The following is a 17,748-nucleotide window of genomic DNA, read 5'->3' as shown; positions in this document are numbered from 1 at the left end:
CAGGGTTTATTCGGGAGGGCATCCACGGGATGTGAAGCCTTACCCACTGTCTTGAGGGAGGGCTACGCCGCCAGGGAGGAGAACTGGGGGGCTGCCGAGGACCCCCTGAGGGGCCCTCGGGAGCTCGAGAGAGAGAGGCCAAGTCCCCCCCACGCCGCGCCGACAAGGCCCGGCTGGCTAGAGGTGGACACCGACTTCCCGAGGAGCAAACGAGGATATACCACTCTCCGCTTGGGAACAGGCGACCGACCCACCACAGGGGAGGAAGACCCACCGCCACCGCAGCCACCCGGGCCCCGCCGAGATCCATCCCATCTACTTCGGGGGATCGGGTGGAACCAGAACAGAGCTACCGACTTCTCTCGAGAACACGAGGATACCACTCTCAGCCGGGCTTGGGAAACAGGCGACCCTAGCACAAGGGAGAGAGACCCCCCCACGCCAGCCGGGGAGAGATGATTTCCATCGGACTTACTCTTGTGTGGTAAGTACCAGTACCACCTCGCCAGCGGACACCTAGGCAGGGAGAAGCGTTGCAAAGTGGCCCAGAGGTTCTTTTTTGGCATCCATGCATGCGAGTAGAGAGATTGTGCGCCTCCCCCCCCTGCAGAGAAGGAGGTCAAAAAAAGCCCCCTGGGGCCTTTGACCGGATAGGCCTGGATCTCGGGGGACCCCCTGGAGAGAGGCGCAGGCACAAGTACACATCATGGGTGGTGGTGGATTATGACGCTAGGTATCCCGAGAAAAATACTAACGACCAAGGAAACGATGACCTCTGCACTAAAGACCTCCGTCTACCACCCCAGACGGATGGCTTTTGGTCGAGCGATTCACGGCTAGAGGACGACCCACGGCACTGGATAAAACTACTCCTGCAGGTTCTCCCCTTTGAGCTCCTCTCTCGGGAGGAGGGGGGGGTATCTCCGATCTCTAAAAAAAAGGAAGGAAGAGAGCAGACCCCGTGTTCGTGGTGGTATAACAAGGGGGCCAAGTGCGGGATTTTTCGGGGGGATCGGTGGCCTGCTGATAGCCCCATACCCGCCAGAACCGGAGGGGGGGCTGGTGGGTGAGAGAGCAGAGGCAGCCGGGACGACGACATAGGAGCTTACCCCCAGCCAGCGGAGGTGGCGGCGTTCCCGTGTTTTTTGTCGACGCCCGACGGACCCAACCACATTAGCACACCACATGCGCTCCCTTGGAAGAGTCGCGAGTGAATGGCGGAGCCCCCATAGTGTTGTCCCCAAGCAGAGCGGGACAGTCAGTTTTGCATCGACGACTTCCGCCAACGCCGCGCCATTTTGTTTTTGACGCCCATGCCCGGGTGTGGGTGCTGCTGGCTGCTGAAAAAAAAAGCGAGTTCATCTCCACCCTGGACTTGTGAAGGGATATTGGGCATCCCGTTAACACGCCTCACACGAGAAAGACAGGGCTGGCCGGTACTATCGGGCGGTTGTGCCTACTAACCCACACACTGCCCCCCCCACGGAGTTTTGACGCGCAGTTCACCCCCCCAGAAAAAGCTGGCTGGAAGAAGCGCTGCGCGCCCTTGCCGCCCCCTGCGACACAATTAACAACAAACGGTCCAACTACTAACGGATTTTTGGGGGCTGTACTGTCGCGGAGGTAGGGGAAGAAGCACCATAGAACGCGAGGCCTTGGCAGTGAGTGGGGCGTCGGGCACTAGGCTGTCCTCCAACCCTACGCTTCCGTGTCACACGCGGCCAGGCAAGGGCTCATGGGCGTGGACTTCTTCTCTCCCGCCGGGAGGAGGAGGAGAGGGAGAGTCCAGGTCGTGACGGGGCGGACAGCCCCACTGGTACACAGCAGGGGTTAACCCCTTCCTGCTAGCCAGAGAAGCCCAGGAAGGGCTGACCACCGGGGAGAAGGACGCGACCCCCGTCAGCTCTGCGGAGAGAGCCAGGAGCCTGGACGGACGCCAGCGCGCGCAGAGGGGGGACCCACGGGGAACCGCTCCCACAACGCCAACGTCGACTAGATGGGGTAGGAAGTGACCCCCAGGGGACTTTAGAAACAGCCTTAAGCTGCGGCTGCCGGCCGCGCGGCGGGCGGGCGGATCCCCCGGCGGGGGTGGCAGAGAGCTTGCATCACAATCAGGCCCTGGGTCGAGAGAGAGGAGGGAGGCGGGCCCCCCCCCCCCCCCCCCCCCCAGGAGGAGGGGGTTTATCTTATACTGATCTAAGCCATACTAATAATCAGCTTGAGCCACGTCTCCTCAATTCAGAAGCAAAGCATTAAGCACAAGGACAATTTTCCAAGAATGGATAAGCAGTCAGGCTTCAGTTGTCAAACCATCTTGAAATTAATACTATATTTTATAGATATTCTCAATCATATACTCAACACAGGAATTACTAAGTGTATTCATTGTATGTTTATATAGCTTTAAATACCCTTTAATAATCTAAGACAGAAAATGTAACATTGAAAAATAACTATAGACTACCTTCATTTCTGTCCAAGTAAGGAAGCAGCAGTATGACACGATTCTTTTGAGGAATGGACTCTCATTAGCCACTTTTAAATAAGTGATTGCATGCTTTCTTTTCTTTTCCCTCCTCCAACAACCAAGTCAGCTAAAATAGTGGTATGTCTTCATTCACGAAGTAGCAAGTAGGTTAAAGACTGTTATTTATGGTAGGTGTATAAGCAAGCACCTTTCTTTCCCTCCTAATCTATTCTTTTTTAATTTTTTATTTTATTTATGTTTTTGCCTACTTGTACTGGAATTTGTGGAGTCATATTTCTGCCTTCATGCTATCTTTTTCTTCCAGTTCACAAATAGAGAATCAGGGAAACAAGACTTCTAGAGGAAAGAAAAATGGAATTAAAAAGTGATTTAAATCTAAAAATAGTTCACAAGTGTTGCAAGGCAGAAAAGTTTTGGGGACAGGGCAGCCATCTGGCCTCCTCCCCAAGATGTATGGGTGAGTTGCGAACAAGAACTCGACAAGTAAAAATTGTGCCATCTTCTGGTATGTGAAGGCAGCTGCGACTTCTCTTCTGCCAACCTCTGCTCCTCTTGACATGCGGTATTGGGTGGAGGTGATCTGCTGCTGCATAAAGTCTTGTGCCCAGATGATCAGTTTCACCCATTCTGTAGCTTCTCTGAACAAGGGATAAAAGATACAGATGCAAATTCTCTCAGCACCTACTAGATTCTCTCCATCGAGTTGCCTCAGTTCCTTGCATGGCTTTCAGGCAGCCTCAGCAGTTCTTATGATTAGCCTGTAGATGTTTAAATTGAGAAATTATTAGCTTGAGTCCCTTGGTTCATGTGCCATGCCTGTACATGAGGGGAGAAATCATTCAGACATATCCTAAACCCACACATGGCTTCATAGACCCAAATCAATCGCTGAATTGCGGTGTGAAACAAATATGAAGTTTTCAGAGAAAAGGTGTAATATTTCTCTGTGGTTATTATTGCCAACAAAGTGAAGTGACGCATTCTAAACTAACAGTAGCTTGATTAGTCATCATGGTTAGCTCCATGTGGTGTACATTGCAGTAAACGTCTGTCCTTTGTAGTTATTGCTCAAAGCAAGTTACCTTGTCACAGCATTATCTCTCTTGTCCCATGATCCCGAGGGTGTTTGGATGTCAGCAAACCCCTTTCTTAGTCAGTGGTGGGAAGATTTAATGTGAAAGGTTTTGTTTCCCACTTTAGTATGATCCTTTCTCCAAGCTGCTCTTTGTTTCCAGACCAGGACATTTCCCTTCACTCTCCCTATCTGCTGGTAAATGGGAAGTCTAAGAACTCAGCATCTATGGCTTTCTCCTTCTTCCCTGCTGTCATGAAGCTCAATGAAGTCCTCCCTTATCCCACCAACATAATGATGGAGGCCACTTGGATATTCTGTTTTAGCAGGCATCTCTCCATCATCACAAAGTTTTTCTGTCTTCTCATCCATTTGGAGGCCAGAGTGGAGGTGAAAGGCTAATTTTGTGGGCCTTAACTAACCTGCCTTTTCCCTACTTCTTCTTTCATAGGAGACAAAGAACATCATGAAGTATATTTGTTATCCACAAACTGATTTTCATCAAGTTCTCAGAATTTACTGCTGAAGCACCTGGACAGAATAGTGTAGTCTCAATTCAGGAAAAAATTGGAGTTTTACTCTCCCCATCTCATCAAGTTATAGCCTTATCCTCCTTGCCAAATATCTCAGAAGTCCTCTGCAAGGTTTACCAGGGAAGACCCAATGAAATCTATTTATTTGGTTGCCTATAGAGAATTCTTGTTCTGAAACTTTATTGTTTATTGATTTGTTCAAGTATCAATCCATAGCTCTGAGCAGCTTTTTTTAAAACACTTTTTAAACATGCATTATAAAAATCAAAATATGTCCCTACAACCTGAAATAAAAATTAGCTGAAACCACAGTAATAATTGTAAAAGCCCTATGTTATAGGGGGATTTGGCATCAATCTCTGTATTTAGGGCTTATCTACATTACCCCTGGATCAACGGGCAACGATCAATCCAGAGGGGGTCGATTTATTGCATCTAGTCTAGACATGATAAACCGACCACCAAGCACTCTTCCGTTCACTCCGGTACTCCACCAGGGCAAGAGGCGCAGGTGGAGTCAATGGGAGAGTGTCAGCCGTCAACTTACCACAGTGAAGACACCACGCTAAGTAGATCTAAGTACGTTGACTTCAGCTACATTATTCATGTAGCTGAAGTTGCGTAACTTAGATCGATCCCCCCATGGTAGACCAGGCCTTAAATTGCTAAATGCTTCCCATTATTAAAAGATTCTTGTGACATTTTCTACTTTTTGAGAAGGTCTAGCATCCAGTTTTTGCAGCAGGGCTTTGTTCTTCGGCAAGGGAAAGCTATGGGGCCAGGTAGGTGCCTCTGGCTTCATCCCATGAAATTTCATTGAGATTTGGCTGAGTTACTAGCTGATGAAAATCACCATTTCTTTGCTGTGGCATGTGTTGTTGCTCCTTAATTTTAACAAAATGTATAAAGCTTTGGGCAGTTGGAAGAACACATCAAAGGGGCCGACTGAAATAATCCCTCAGCTGAATACTAGTCAGTGAGGGAAAACTCATGGTACTTAACAAAATAGAGGCATGCAAATAGTGTCCCAGAATAGATAGAGCCTTCATAGAATCATAGACTATCAGGGTTGTAGGGGACCTAGGAGGTCATCTAGTCCAACCCCTGGCTCAAAGCAGGACCAATCCCCAGACAGATTTTTACCCCAGTTCCCTAAATGGCCCCCTCAAGGATTGAACTCACAACCCTGGATTTAGCAGGCCAATGCTCAAACCACTGAGCTGTCCGTCCCCCTTGTTTGTGCCCTTAGTGACATCTGGATTCAGATTCAGATGGCTAAAACCCTGAACATTCTCAGACTAGGCCCCCACAGCAGTGACAGAATGCACTGCACTTGGAACTCCTGGGAACAGAGACTCAACCTGGCTGCTGCCGAAGCAGCTGTCCTGGTGGTGTGGAATGGGTGAGAACTGGGTCAGGTTTCCCCAGACTCAGTGCATGGACCCAGCTACCTATCACTCTTGTGAAGCCATCATCTAGGGTAGGAGCCAATCTCTCAAGGTGTAGAGTGCCAGGCTGGGCAACCCCTTGCAGCATCCATAGCCCAGCCCCAACAATCCATCCAGCCCATTGGGGGCACCACATATGGCAGGAGCCCCTGACTTCCTGGAGCAGGACAGCAACCCCTGGGGTAGAGGTGAGTACAAATACCTGGAAATCAGGACAGCATGAGTTCTAGACTTGCATCTTCTGCTGCCTGATGTTAATAAGTATGTATTATGCATAATGCTTGTTATTAACTGTGTCTGATAACCACCTGAGAGATTACACTAGCTGGGACTAAAATACAGATCTCTAACATGGCAGACCTGTAGCCCATCTACTTAGCCATATTGCCCCTCAGAAAAAGCCTGCCAAACCTTTATTCTTGGCTATGTGGTCTGGAAAATGGGGTTACTCATGCATAGGTAATCTAAAAACTTAAACAACATTCTTTGAATGTGGGCCGTGTGTGTGTGTGTGTGTGTATATGTATGTATATATATATATATAAAATGTAATTCTATATACCTCAGGTGGATCTGAACATTTCCTTAAAACGTAAGCTCCTCAATAGATTGGCTGCTACCAGAGTCCCATTTGGGTATTTTTTATTTGAACTTACTGATTTGATCCTAGTAGGGTCAAAAATATCTCCAGATGTTGAGGAGGAAGAGTTGTGTTAAACATTTTACTCCTCTCCCTAGTACATGAGAAACCAGATTGAACAGAGCAGAAGACTTTATAGGGAGAATGTCCAACATCACTAGTTTGTTTTTCAAGCTTCAGAGCTCTGGCTGGGATTTGTCACAGCTACAAGTGAGACTGGATCTTTTCTTTGCCCAGAGAGGGAAAAGTTCAGACTTCTAGCAGCATAAATATGACAGCCCAATAGAGCGTGCAAGGATCTGCAACTAGCATTATCTTGAATTTGTGAATCTTCAGTAATGAGATGATCGGAGAATTGTGACATGAGTGCAAAATGCATATCATCTCATATCTTGGTGAAATAGGTTTCACTTTACCACTGCCAAACTTGTCTCTGCATTTCAGTAAACCACCTAATCAAGAATGCTGGCGATTACTGTTGTCCTTACAAGTCCTTATATCTATGTGGGCCAGCCTTTAAATTAGCTAATAGGAAGTTGATTGTGATTACCCTGTTGCACTGATTTGAAAAGCTGTCCCATAGTAAGTTCTAAACTATTTCCCAATTCAGATTGATGAACCTGCTGGGTTATCCTTACACTCTGAGGATGAACTTGGATCAAGGTAACTTAATTCTTTAGGCCAGTCATAGAATCATAAAAGATTAGGGTTGGAAGAGACCTCAGGAGGTCATCTAGTCCAACTCCCTGCTCAAAGCAGGACCAACCCCAACTAAATCATCCTAGCCAGGGCTTTGTCATGCCAGGCCTTAAAAGGAGATTCCACCACCTCACTAGGTAACCCATTCCAGTGTTTCACCACCCTCTTAGTGAAATAGTGTTTCCTAATATCCAACCTAGGCCTTCCCTACTGCAACTTGAGACCACAGTTCCTTGTTCTGTCATCTGCCACCACTGAGAACAGCCGAGCTCCATCCTCTTTGGAAGCCCCCTTCAGGTAGTTGAAGGCTGCTATCAAATCCCCCCTCACTCTTATCTTCTGCAGACTAAACAAGCCCAGTTCCCTCAGCCTCTCCTCGTAAGTCATGTGCCCCAGACCCCTGATCATTTTCATTGCCCTCCACTGGAGTCTCTCCAATTTGTTCACATCCTTTCTGTAGTGGATTGGCCCAAAACTGGACACAATACTCCAGATGTGGCCTCACCAGTGCCGAATAGAGGGGAATAATCACTTCCCTCAATCTTCTTGCAGTGCTCCTACTAATGCAGCCCAATATGTCATTAGCCTTCTTGACAACAAGGACACACTGCTGACTCATATCCAGCTTCTCATCCACTGTAATCCCCAGGTCCTTTTCTGCAGAACTGCAGCTTAGCCAGTCGGTCCCCAGCCTGTAGCAGTGCATGGGATTCTTCCATCCTGACTGCATGACTCTGCACTTGTCCTTGTTGAATCTCATCAGATGTCTTTTGGCCCAATCCTCCAATTTGTCTAGGTCACTCTGGACCCTATCCCTACACTCCAAGCAAAGCTTCTGACATGAGAAATTTTCAGAAAACAATCAATTGTATTTGTCTCTAGATAAATGGATGATTCCATTGTGTAGCGTCTAAAAGGGTGGTACTAGTCCTCTGGTTTAGTTAAAATTAAGGCATTCTGCTTATTGCATTTTTGGCTAGGGCATTAGCAGAGATCTGGGAAGTGGCCAATAAGACAATGCCATTGACATCACTTTGAGTGCTCTCCTCCAGTACTGGTACTGCTGGCCATATCCATTGGTTATAGGATGCAGGAAGAAGAGACATTAAATAATGAATTACTTACCAATAATCATGTCTGTTATCATCTTTTCTCCCCATCCTAATCCCATTGTCTTCTCCTCTTGTTGTTTGGATTGTCTTGCACTAAAAGAAAGGAGTTATTTGGCCTACATGTTCTTAACTTGAGTAATTCTTTTTTTTTTCCTCCTCAAACACCTGCTTCCTGGTGGGTGGAGACATATCACTTCATGCTGACTGGTTGTGTATGGAGGAAAATATTACTATAATTAAGAGTAAGGTATTCCTTCTTGCTCTATCTAGTGTACAAATCTTTTATGGCTTTATTTGCCTAAGTTGGTTGCTCACAAAACCTTGATGTATATTGTATCTGAGTCTGAACTTGTGTTTGAACCATTACACCAAAATCCAGGTGCCCTTCAGGGTTTATTGATTTAATGACTCGTTTACTTTTAGGTGGTGAAAACAGTCGGTCTACGTGAAGTCTGGTTTTTTGGGCTGCAGTATGTGGACAGCAAAGGCTATTCAACTTGGTTGAAGCTGAATAAAAAGGTAAAATATTCTTGATTTGTTCGGATGAACTTTTAATTTGAAATAGTTTATATGCAGACTTGCTACTTGTATATATTATATTACAAATTTTAATCTAATGGACACATTTCTTTAAAGATTAGTTCAGCTCAACTGTTTATAAACAAGTGGAATCTTACTGCACAGTTGTATCGGCATTTTATTTGACTCAGATGAAGATATGTTTTCCTGTACTTCAGTTACTGTGGTGATTTGCATATTAGAAAAACTATCATTTCATTATCCTTGATCACAAAATGAGCTTTCTCCCTCTGTCCCTTTCATGCAGCAGAAATTATTTTTGGGGAAGAAAAGTTAGAAATAGGTTTTAAAAAGCAATGCAGTATAAATATGGCTATGGAATTTTCCCTTTATATTGCTACCTAGGCCAGGATTTTCAAAAATAGGTGCCATCAGAAGGTGCTATTTCAAACAGAGTCAAATGCCTTTTGGTTGTAATTTTAGCCTAGAGTGCCTTTCGTTTCATGTTTTAGAGAAACCGCCATCCCTGCATGGTGTAGTGATTCTGTTTTTTTAGGAGCAATCCTTAGACGTAGAGGTGGGTGGGAAATGATATGCTCATCTCATAAAACTTTTGAGATTTCAAAAAATTTCCTAGTTCACATCAGAATGAAATAGACCTTTCCTGTTTCTTTTTTTTGGAGGGTGGGGGGAGGACACAGATATCCACCCCAGAATAACCAATAACCTGGTGATTAGATGGAGGCCAAGGACTTACACCTGAATCTCCCACATCCCAAGTGAGTGTAGGGACTGGGGTGTAGGAGGTCTGGCTGGGCTGGATAGTCCCTGACTTGTGGTGGTCAGTGAGCAGGGGTTGGAGGAATCAGTAGAGTCAGGTTGAATAAACAAGAGTTAGGGTCAAAGTCAGGACTAGGTTGGAGACTGGAGATCAGAGGTAGTATCAAGCTAGTGTCAGGAGGAAAGAGTCAGGGTCAGAACCAGGCTGGGATTGGAGGCCAGAAATCAGAAGATGAGGTGAGCTCTGTAATCACAGCAGGCCTGAAGTCTGTAGTGTTGTCTAGACAACTTCCTGGGGCACCCATTAAGGTTAAATAGAGTGGTTGGCCAATCAGAGGGCCGCAGGGTAATGTCACTCTGGCTCCCTTGGGCAGTACTTCTTGTGGCACTTATTCTCCATGGTGCTCCCTGGCTGTGTTTCTGCATGGCACTGTGGGAATGTTAGCTGTCCCAGGCTCTATAGACCTGGGTTCAAGTGCCCACATCCTTATAGTAAGTGTCTTAACCACCAGCCTGTTAGCTCTTCTGGGTGACGTTCTCTTCATATCTCCTGTTGGAGCTGTTCCACTTTGTATAAATAAATATTCATTGAGCCAAAATTGACTCCATTGGGGCACTCATCTGCTATGTAGGAGACTCAGGTTCAAGTCCCTGCTCTGGCTATTGTGGCATGGTTTCTCTTTATGGTCTTGTCCAGAAATTCCCTCCTGAACCTTGAGGACATATCTGTACTGCAATAAAATACCCGTGGTTCCAAGTCTCAGAGCCTGGGTAATTGACTCAAGCTCATAGGGCACATGCTAGGGACTTGAGTTCTGAGGCACATTCTTCTTGTGGGGTTCCAGCCTGAGACTGAATGTGTGCTCTACAATTTTTAGCCCTACAGCCTGAGCCCTACAACCCTGAGTTAGCTGACCCAGGGCAGCCCTCACTCTCACAGATCTTGGGAGACAGACCTGTCCTCGCTTACAGACAGCCCTCCAACCTGAAGCAAATACTCACCAGTAACCACACACCACAGAACAAAAACACTAACCCAGGAACCTATCCTTGCAACAAAACCTGATGCCAACTCTGTCAACACATCTATTCAAGTGACACCATCATAGGACCTAATCCCATCAGCCACACCATCAGGGGCTCATTCATCTGCACATCTACCAATGTGATATATGCCATCATGTGCCAGCAATGCCCCTCTGCCATGTACATTGGCCAAAGTGGACAGTCTTTACTCAAAAGAATAAATGGACACAAATCTGACATCAGGAATCATAACATTAAAAAACCAGTAGGAGAACACTTGAACCTCTCTGGCCATTCAGTAACAGATTTAAAGGTGGCAATTTTGCAATGGAAAAGCTTCAAAAACAGACTCCAATGAGAAACTGCTGAACTTGAATTGATATGCAAACTAGATACTATCAATTTAGGCTTAAATAGAGACTTGGAATGGCTGAGCCATTACACACATTGAATCTGTTTCCCATGTTAAATATCCTCACAGCTTCTTGTCAAACTGTCTTAAATAGGCTGTTTTGATTATCACTGCAAAAGTTTTTTTTTTCTCCTGCTGACAACAGTTCATCTTAATTAATTAGCCTCTTAGAGTTGGTTGGGCAACTCCCACCTTTTCGTGTTCTCTGTATGTGTATATATATCTCCTCACTATATATTCCATTCTATGCGTCCGATGAAGTGGGCCGTAGCCCACGAAAGCTTATGCTCAAATAAATTTGTTAGTCTCTAAGGTGCCACAAGTCATTCATTCATTCATGCCCGTCACCCCAACTGGGGTATGGGCCGCCAACAACAGATCTCCATAGTCTTTCTCCTGGGCCATTCGCTTGGTAGGTGGTTCCAGGTATAGCCCATTTTTTTTGCTCAACCTGAAGGTCGGTACGCCAGGTATTTCTCTTCTTGGCTTTTCCTTGGGGCCTGGGGGTTCCTGCAGTGCCTGCTGTCTGGTGATGTTGGTTGGCTGCTTGTGCCTATCATATCTATCCTCCCCACTTCTTCCTTCTCTTTCTTCCCTTGCTTGATGTTGATGAGGTCCTCCTCCAAGATGGTGATGTTGTTGATGGTGCTGGCCTGCGGATCTGGAGTGAGGCAGCTATTAATGCTATTAAAATCTGATCTGGTTGGTGGTGGTTTTGTTTTGTTCCTCCAGGTTTCAGCCATATACAGTAAGACTGATTTCAGTTGAGTTGTCGAATCTTCAATCTATTGCCAATCTCCAAAGACAGCTCTTCTCTGGCTTGGAGAGTCTGCTCTGAAGGCTGCTCTTCTTTACTTTGATCCTTGCTTTGATGTCTGCCCTGCTGCCACCTGCTGCGCTAGGTAGGTGACCTAGGGACTTCTTCCTTTCCACTTCCTTCTTCCAGGGTGCATGTGACTGGGTTGATGCTGATGATTGGGAATTGAGATGATGGTTGTGTCCTTGTGGATGTGATTGAGGATATGGTGATGCCGTGGATTGGGCTTCTCTTGCTTCTGCTTGCTACTGCTGTTTACTGTGCTGTTTGCAAGGAGTGCAAGGTCGTTGGCAAAGTCCAGGTCATCAAGCTGGGTCCAATGGTCATTTTCCTTCCATGGGATGTCTAAGTGGATCAATCGATGAGAAGAAAGAAGAAGAGAAGAAGAAGAAGACTGAGGCACTTTGCATCTTGAACCTGAGCTCTCTTTGCCTGGGCTGTTTGTGTTTGTGTCTGGTGTACACACTTGACAGTGCCGTTGATCAGATTGATGATGCCATCAAGCCAGGTTGCCATAGGAGCTTCCAGAGAGATCTCCTCTCACGCTTCAGGGATGCTCTCGATCAAGTTCACAGTTCTTTTGTCCAACGTCAACAACCGCCATTGATGCGATATATGATGCTGTTGTGATTGCTATGTGCCGTCGCGCTCTGTGCCTCTCAATCCTGCTGCCTGTTCATCGATGTGGATCTGCCTGTCTATCTCGTCATCTCTGAAGACCTTCTTGTTGAAGACCTGGACTCGGTTGAGAAGTGTGATTCTCCTATACAAGGCACACATTCTTTGATATTTCCAGATGCTGAGGACTCTCCTTTCTCCCCTCTTTGATCTTCTTCCCAATCTTCTTCTTTCCCTTCTTCCCTCTTCTTCTTCTTTTTCCCATCACTGCATTCTCTCCAGGTGCATTATCTGGTCTGCTTCAGGCTGCTTCCAGGCTTGCTCTGTGTCCCTCTTCCTTCTCATCCTCTTCATCATTTTGATCTGGTTGGATCTCTTCTCCTGTGGGTTTTCTTGGTTGGTCTTGGGTGTGTGGTGGGGGTCTCTGTGGCAATGGTGGTTTGGTTGGTCTGTTCTGTTGTAGCCCATCTGTTCATCTCTGTCCCCATCTGTGTTCATCTGTAGTCTCTCTGGTTTGTTATTGGTTTTTCCTGCTTGCTGAGTATTGCTGACAGTCGCTTGAGCTTGTTTCGCAGCCTGTTTGTGCTTTCGCTGCTGTTTGCTGTGCTCTCTGCTGCTGCTGCTCTTCTGCTGCTGCTCTCTTTCTCTGTATCTCTCATCATTCTCCTCTCTCTTGTCCACTGCTCTGTTCTTCCTGCTGCTGCTTTTTTGCTTTCTGTTTTTCCTGCTGTGCTTTGCCTTTTTTGCTCTTCTGCTGTTCTTCTTTCTCTCTTTCTCTTCTAATTCCTTCTTCTTCCTGGTGTGCTGCTTTCTGCTGCTCTTCCTTTCATGCCATCTGTTTCTGGCACTGTCTCTGTGTCTCTCTTTCTGCTGTCTGCTTCTCTTATCTTTCACTCATCCTCTAGACTCTTCTGTCTTCAGACAAGAAGCAATCTTCCATCTTCCTCTGTACTTGGTCCTTCTTGACGCGTTGGTTTCTTCTTTCTTCGTCTTCCTTGTCTTCCTGGTCTATCTCTTTCTTTCCTTCAGCTTCACTTCCGCCACTATCAGTTCTTCTCGCAGCCACGCCTCCTCTCTGCTTCTCTAAACTGCGCTCTGCCTTCTCTCTCTCTTTCTCTGCTGCTATCTTCTCTGGGTTCTTGGGGTTTTGGTTCTCTGATTGGCGCTGGGTGGCCTGTATTGCTGCATGTCCAGCTAGGAAGAGAAGGATCTGCTTGTGAAGTGCATGTCTCTCCACAAGCACACAGATCCTTCTCTCCATCCTCTCTCTCTCTCCTCCATCATGGGACCCAATGTCCCTCTCCCCCAGGATCTGTTTGTCATTTAATGTGTGATATAAGGATGGTAATCTCTTTGTTGGGGAGAGTCTCTAATATTTTCTGGAGTCTGTTGTTGTCTGTCTCTGTCTGGTCTTCTGTCTCTTCTCTCTCTACTGTCATTGGTTGGTTGTAGCATTCATCTGCATTCATTTTTCTGTCTTCATTTCTGTTCTGAATTCATCTGTGTCCTCCCCATGCTCTCTGCGATGTCTCTCTGCCTGTGTGGTCCGTTGAAGCCTGCTCTCAATGTGTGTGTGGTGTGTGTGTCAACATTTGCTCTCTCCTCATGTCCTGTGTACACTGTCTGCTCTCCTGCCTTCACTCGTCCAGCTTGTCCTCATCTCTCTGCTTGGTCTCGCCGTCTCTGTCTGGGTGTCATTCCTCTGCTCTCTGCTGCGTGGGTCAGGTTGTTCTCCCTCTCGCCTGCTGCGTCCTCCTTAGTGGATGTGCCTCCTGCTGACTCTGGTGGTCATCTCATGTGTCGATCTGTGCGGCTTCCTCCGGCATGCCATCTTCGACAGGAGGCTTCTCTTTTCTTTCTTCACCCAGCGTTTTATTTTTGGCGCTATGGTTCTTCTGTTGGCTAAAAGTGGTCTATAGTCTCTACTAGGCCCCCAACCCTCCTCCTTGCCCCACTGAGGGGGACAGTGATGGTTTGCCACAAGTACTCCTGTTCTTATTTCAATGTAGATGTTCCTTGAGAAACGTTTAGTCAGATCTGATATGTTCCTGTGAAAAGTCATGAGTTTGACAAGTGTGCATTTTCCAACAAAAAATTAAATTGAAAAAAATTCCTAACTAGCTGTACTCTGAGGTTGCCATTTATTCAGCCTTTGCCCCACATTGTGATAGGCATGATGAACTGAATCTGTTCACCTGGAAGGTTATCTATGAGATTTCAATCTCCCAGAAGCTCACTTTCAAATAAATAAATGTTTTAAAGCTTACAATTCTTTTTGGTTAGTTCTGGTAGCTTTCATCCAATGCTTGAGGAATCTAAGACTTAATGGATAACTTGGCAGCAGTGTTCTATTTTTGTTTCTAGGTGGAAGCTAAGCAAAATATAGTCTTGGGAGGTAACTTACCTTTTGGAATAGGCAATAATTTACTAGACTTTTCCCTTGCTAGTTCACTTGATGAGAAGTAAATACTCTAGATAACCCATGTCATGGTGGTTCTTTCTGAACTTTCAGTTTGTAGTGCACATAACATTTTAAGAATGGAGTACTTTTCAGGTCTGTCTTCATTAGAAGCATGTATCCAGTGACTTTTTTGCTTTGTCTTAAAGGTTGAAGAAGAGAACTGCAGTTGAAGGATGTATTTCTGATACAGTGATGAAATAATTGCCTTTATACGGTCCTCCTATCTCCCTTCTTTCTAAGAGCACTTTAGAAAGCAAGACCTATTGAGGCATTTAAGCACTATCAGACTATAAATAATAATGTTGTGACTCTTCTTGATCATTGTGTTCCCAAGCCCCAGCTGGCTCTGGTTCATCACTTAAAATAGAGGCAATTTTCAAATATATTTTTCTATCTTTGAATGGACATAATATTATGTTGGAAATTGAAATTAGTTTGTCATATATTAATTAGGCAGATTCTACTGCACAAGTAATAGAACTAGAACTTGATATTTTTCTTTTTATAAAACTGTGTCCATATTGATTCTTCGGGGGGTTGTGGGGGGAAGAGGTGACTACATAGTTCCTTAACTGTTGGGTACTCTTTACTTTTTAAGCCAGTTTGCACACACTCTTTTGGGCAACCTACAGTTTATTGAACTTTAGCTAAGAACTTGTAGGGTAACAATTGGTCTTTTAAAAATATTTACAATAAAATACCCTAGATTTCATTTGTAAATTACTACATATATATATATTTGAGTTAAATGTGGATGGGGTTGATTGGATGTCAATGTTAAAGGGGGAATCCTGACTTTGTCATGGCAAAAAAATGCAAAAATCATAATTTTATCTTAAAATTAAAATAGTTTTCAACATGACATACTATTTTAATTACGTGTATTTTTCATTAAAAAATGTTAACATCTAGTAAAACACCAAATCAGAGTCAATATAGATATTAATGAAAATCTTGCTCAAGAGCAGGCAGGCCAGGATGGAAAAGACCATGAGAGAAATCCTGGCTCTATTTCAATCAATGGCAAAACTTCCACTGAGCACACTCCATAACTTTTATGGACAAAAAACCTCTCAATCATGGTTCTTGTCACAGAAATCATGGACATAACAAGCACCTGGCCTTAGGCATACATCATGCAGCCATCTGTTGGATGCATAGTTCTCAATAATTTAGATATTTCCTTATTCAGAAAAGGACTATAAAACATAAACCCAAAGATTTTTAGAATTTGGGATGAATTTTATTGAGATGAGAATGAGAAGGGAAAAATCTACAGATTTTTGTCTCGTGTCCTGCAAGCAGTTAAGCACATTTAAATTTTATGCAGTAAGAATAGTCCCATCGAGCTCAGTAGGACTACTCACAATGCATAAAGTTAAGCATGTGCTTACATGTGAAGGATTGGGGACTTTGACAGTGTTTTTTCTGAACATTTCTATTACCGTTTGCTACATCTACAAATTTTACTTTACATTAATTTTAACCTGTTTGTCTCAGCAGTGGTTAGTATTGGAATATAAGTAGAATCAAGGAAAAGAAGTAAAATCCATTTATTTGTGTCATATTGGTGATGACAGCAAAATTTTCTGACACCTTCTCAATCCATTGCTGGCTTCAAGCACTCAACATCTGACCTCTTAGTGATCTGCTGCATACCATCTATCCATCTTCTCTCTGGTCATCCCCTACTATGCTGACCTACCACCATTCTTCCATGATAACTTTCTCAGGGTTATTTCCATCTCTACTCCTGGTGTGACCAAAGTATATAAGCCTGCGCCTGTTGATTTCTTAGAGCAGATTCTGCTTCTCTCCAATAATACTTTTAACATAAGCATTCATCATCTTTTCTATACAGGAGATACACAATAGTCTTTGCCAGCACCATATCTCAAAAGCTTCAGGTTTTTTTTGTCGGTTGCCTTAATTTTCAATGATTCACATCTATAAGTCACCATGGAAAAAATTAAGCTTTCACTAATCAACCTTCATACATTTTGAGATGCAGCGTTATTTCCTCACTTTTGTAAGGGAGGGCATAGCTGAGCAAATCATTCTTAATCATTTTCCAATATCTTCAGGCAGCCTCTTTGGTGGGATATGTATGATCCCAGATAGAGGCAATAGATGAATTCAGTTATCACTTGATTATTAATTGTGATGTCCACTTGCATCCTTTTTTTGTTAATAATGTCAAAGTAGATGGATTTACATTTCACCTCATTCAGGGATAGTCCATGTTCCTCACTAATTATTTTTACAGACTCCCAACTTTTGTTGCATTACATTGATAGTTGTGGCAAAGAGTGTCCGATCATCAGTGTATCTGAGGTTAGTTTAAGAGGTGTTGACCAATGGAAATCCCAGCTCCATCCAGTTTGTCAAAATCTTCCAGGGCTTGTCTCAGAATAAATTCTGCTTACATGTTGAAGAGGCTTAGGGATGGAATACACTCTTGGCTCACACCCTTCCTGTCTCATGACCAGGACGTGGACAGTCAGGCCTAATGATCAGGACAGGAGTGACATCTAGTGGTTAGATCAGGAGTTGGCAGCCCGGAATTGGAGCCCATGGTTAGAGCAGGAGCTGGAGCCAAGGGGTCAGAACTGGGAGTGGAATCCCAGATGTCAGAAGTGAGGAATTGGATTTGAGGATTAGAATTGAGTCACCTGGAGTGAGGCAAGGAAGGGGGAAGGCTGGGGTTGAGCGCAAAGTGGGAGCAAGGCTGGGAACAAGCGGGCACAAGGGCTAGCATAACCACCGGTGAATCTTTGAGGAGCAACCAAACTACTGTGGCTGTTGGGCTTGGCGCTGGTCTGCTGCCTCCTCAAACCAATCAGATGGTGTAACCACTCAGGCAGCCTACTACAGGCTAGTTGGTCTCATTAGGTTGCCTGGATGCTGGCTGTGCTGCAGCCTCTGATTCCTGACACGGCCCTGTGGAAAACCACCAGTTGTTCCCTGCTGCTGTTTTCACCGTGGTCTGTTGTTGATGGTACAGATTTGTGATGAGTTCAATGAGATGCTGTGGAATCCCCATGTCTGCCAGTATCCTCCAAAGATGGTCATGTTGGATGGAATCAATTCAGTCCTCATTCCTCTACACTGCTTTTTGAGTAG

The 17,748-nt window shown here is 45.0% G+C and overlaps 1 protein-coding gene across 2 annotated transcripts in view; it reads left to right on the top strand.

Moving 5' to 3' along the window:
• Positions 1 to 17,748, top strand: part of RDX (radixin) — a 125,957-nt gene that overhangs the window by 76,247 nt on the left and 31,962 nt on the right. For both annotated transcript variants that reach the window (XM_039513190.1, XM_039513182.1), the window contains exon 4: positions 8,416 to 8,511. In XM_039513190.1, coding sequence (XP_039369124.1) covers positions 8,416 to 8,511 — 96 coding nt within the window. The remainder of the gene's footprint in view (positions 1 to 8,415; positions 8,512 to 17,748) is intronic.

Source organism: Mauremys reevesii, linkage group 1, assembly GCF_016161935.1.
Source record: "Mauremys reevesii isolate NIE-2019 linkage group 1, ASM1616193v1, whole genome shotgun sequence".
Taxonomy (NCBI): Eukaryota; Metazoa; Chordata; order Testudines; family Geoemydidae; genus Mauremys; species Mauremys reevesii.
This window is presented reverse-complemented; position numbering and strand designations above follow the sequence as displayed.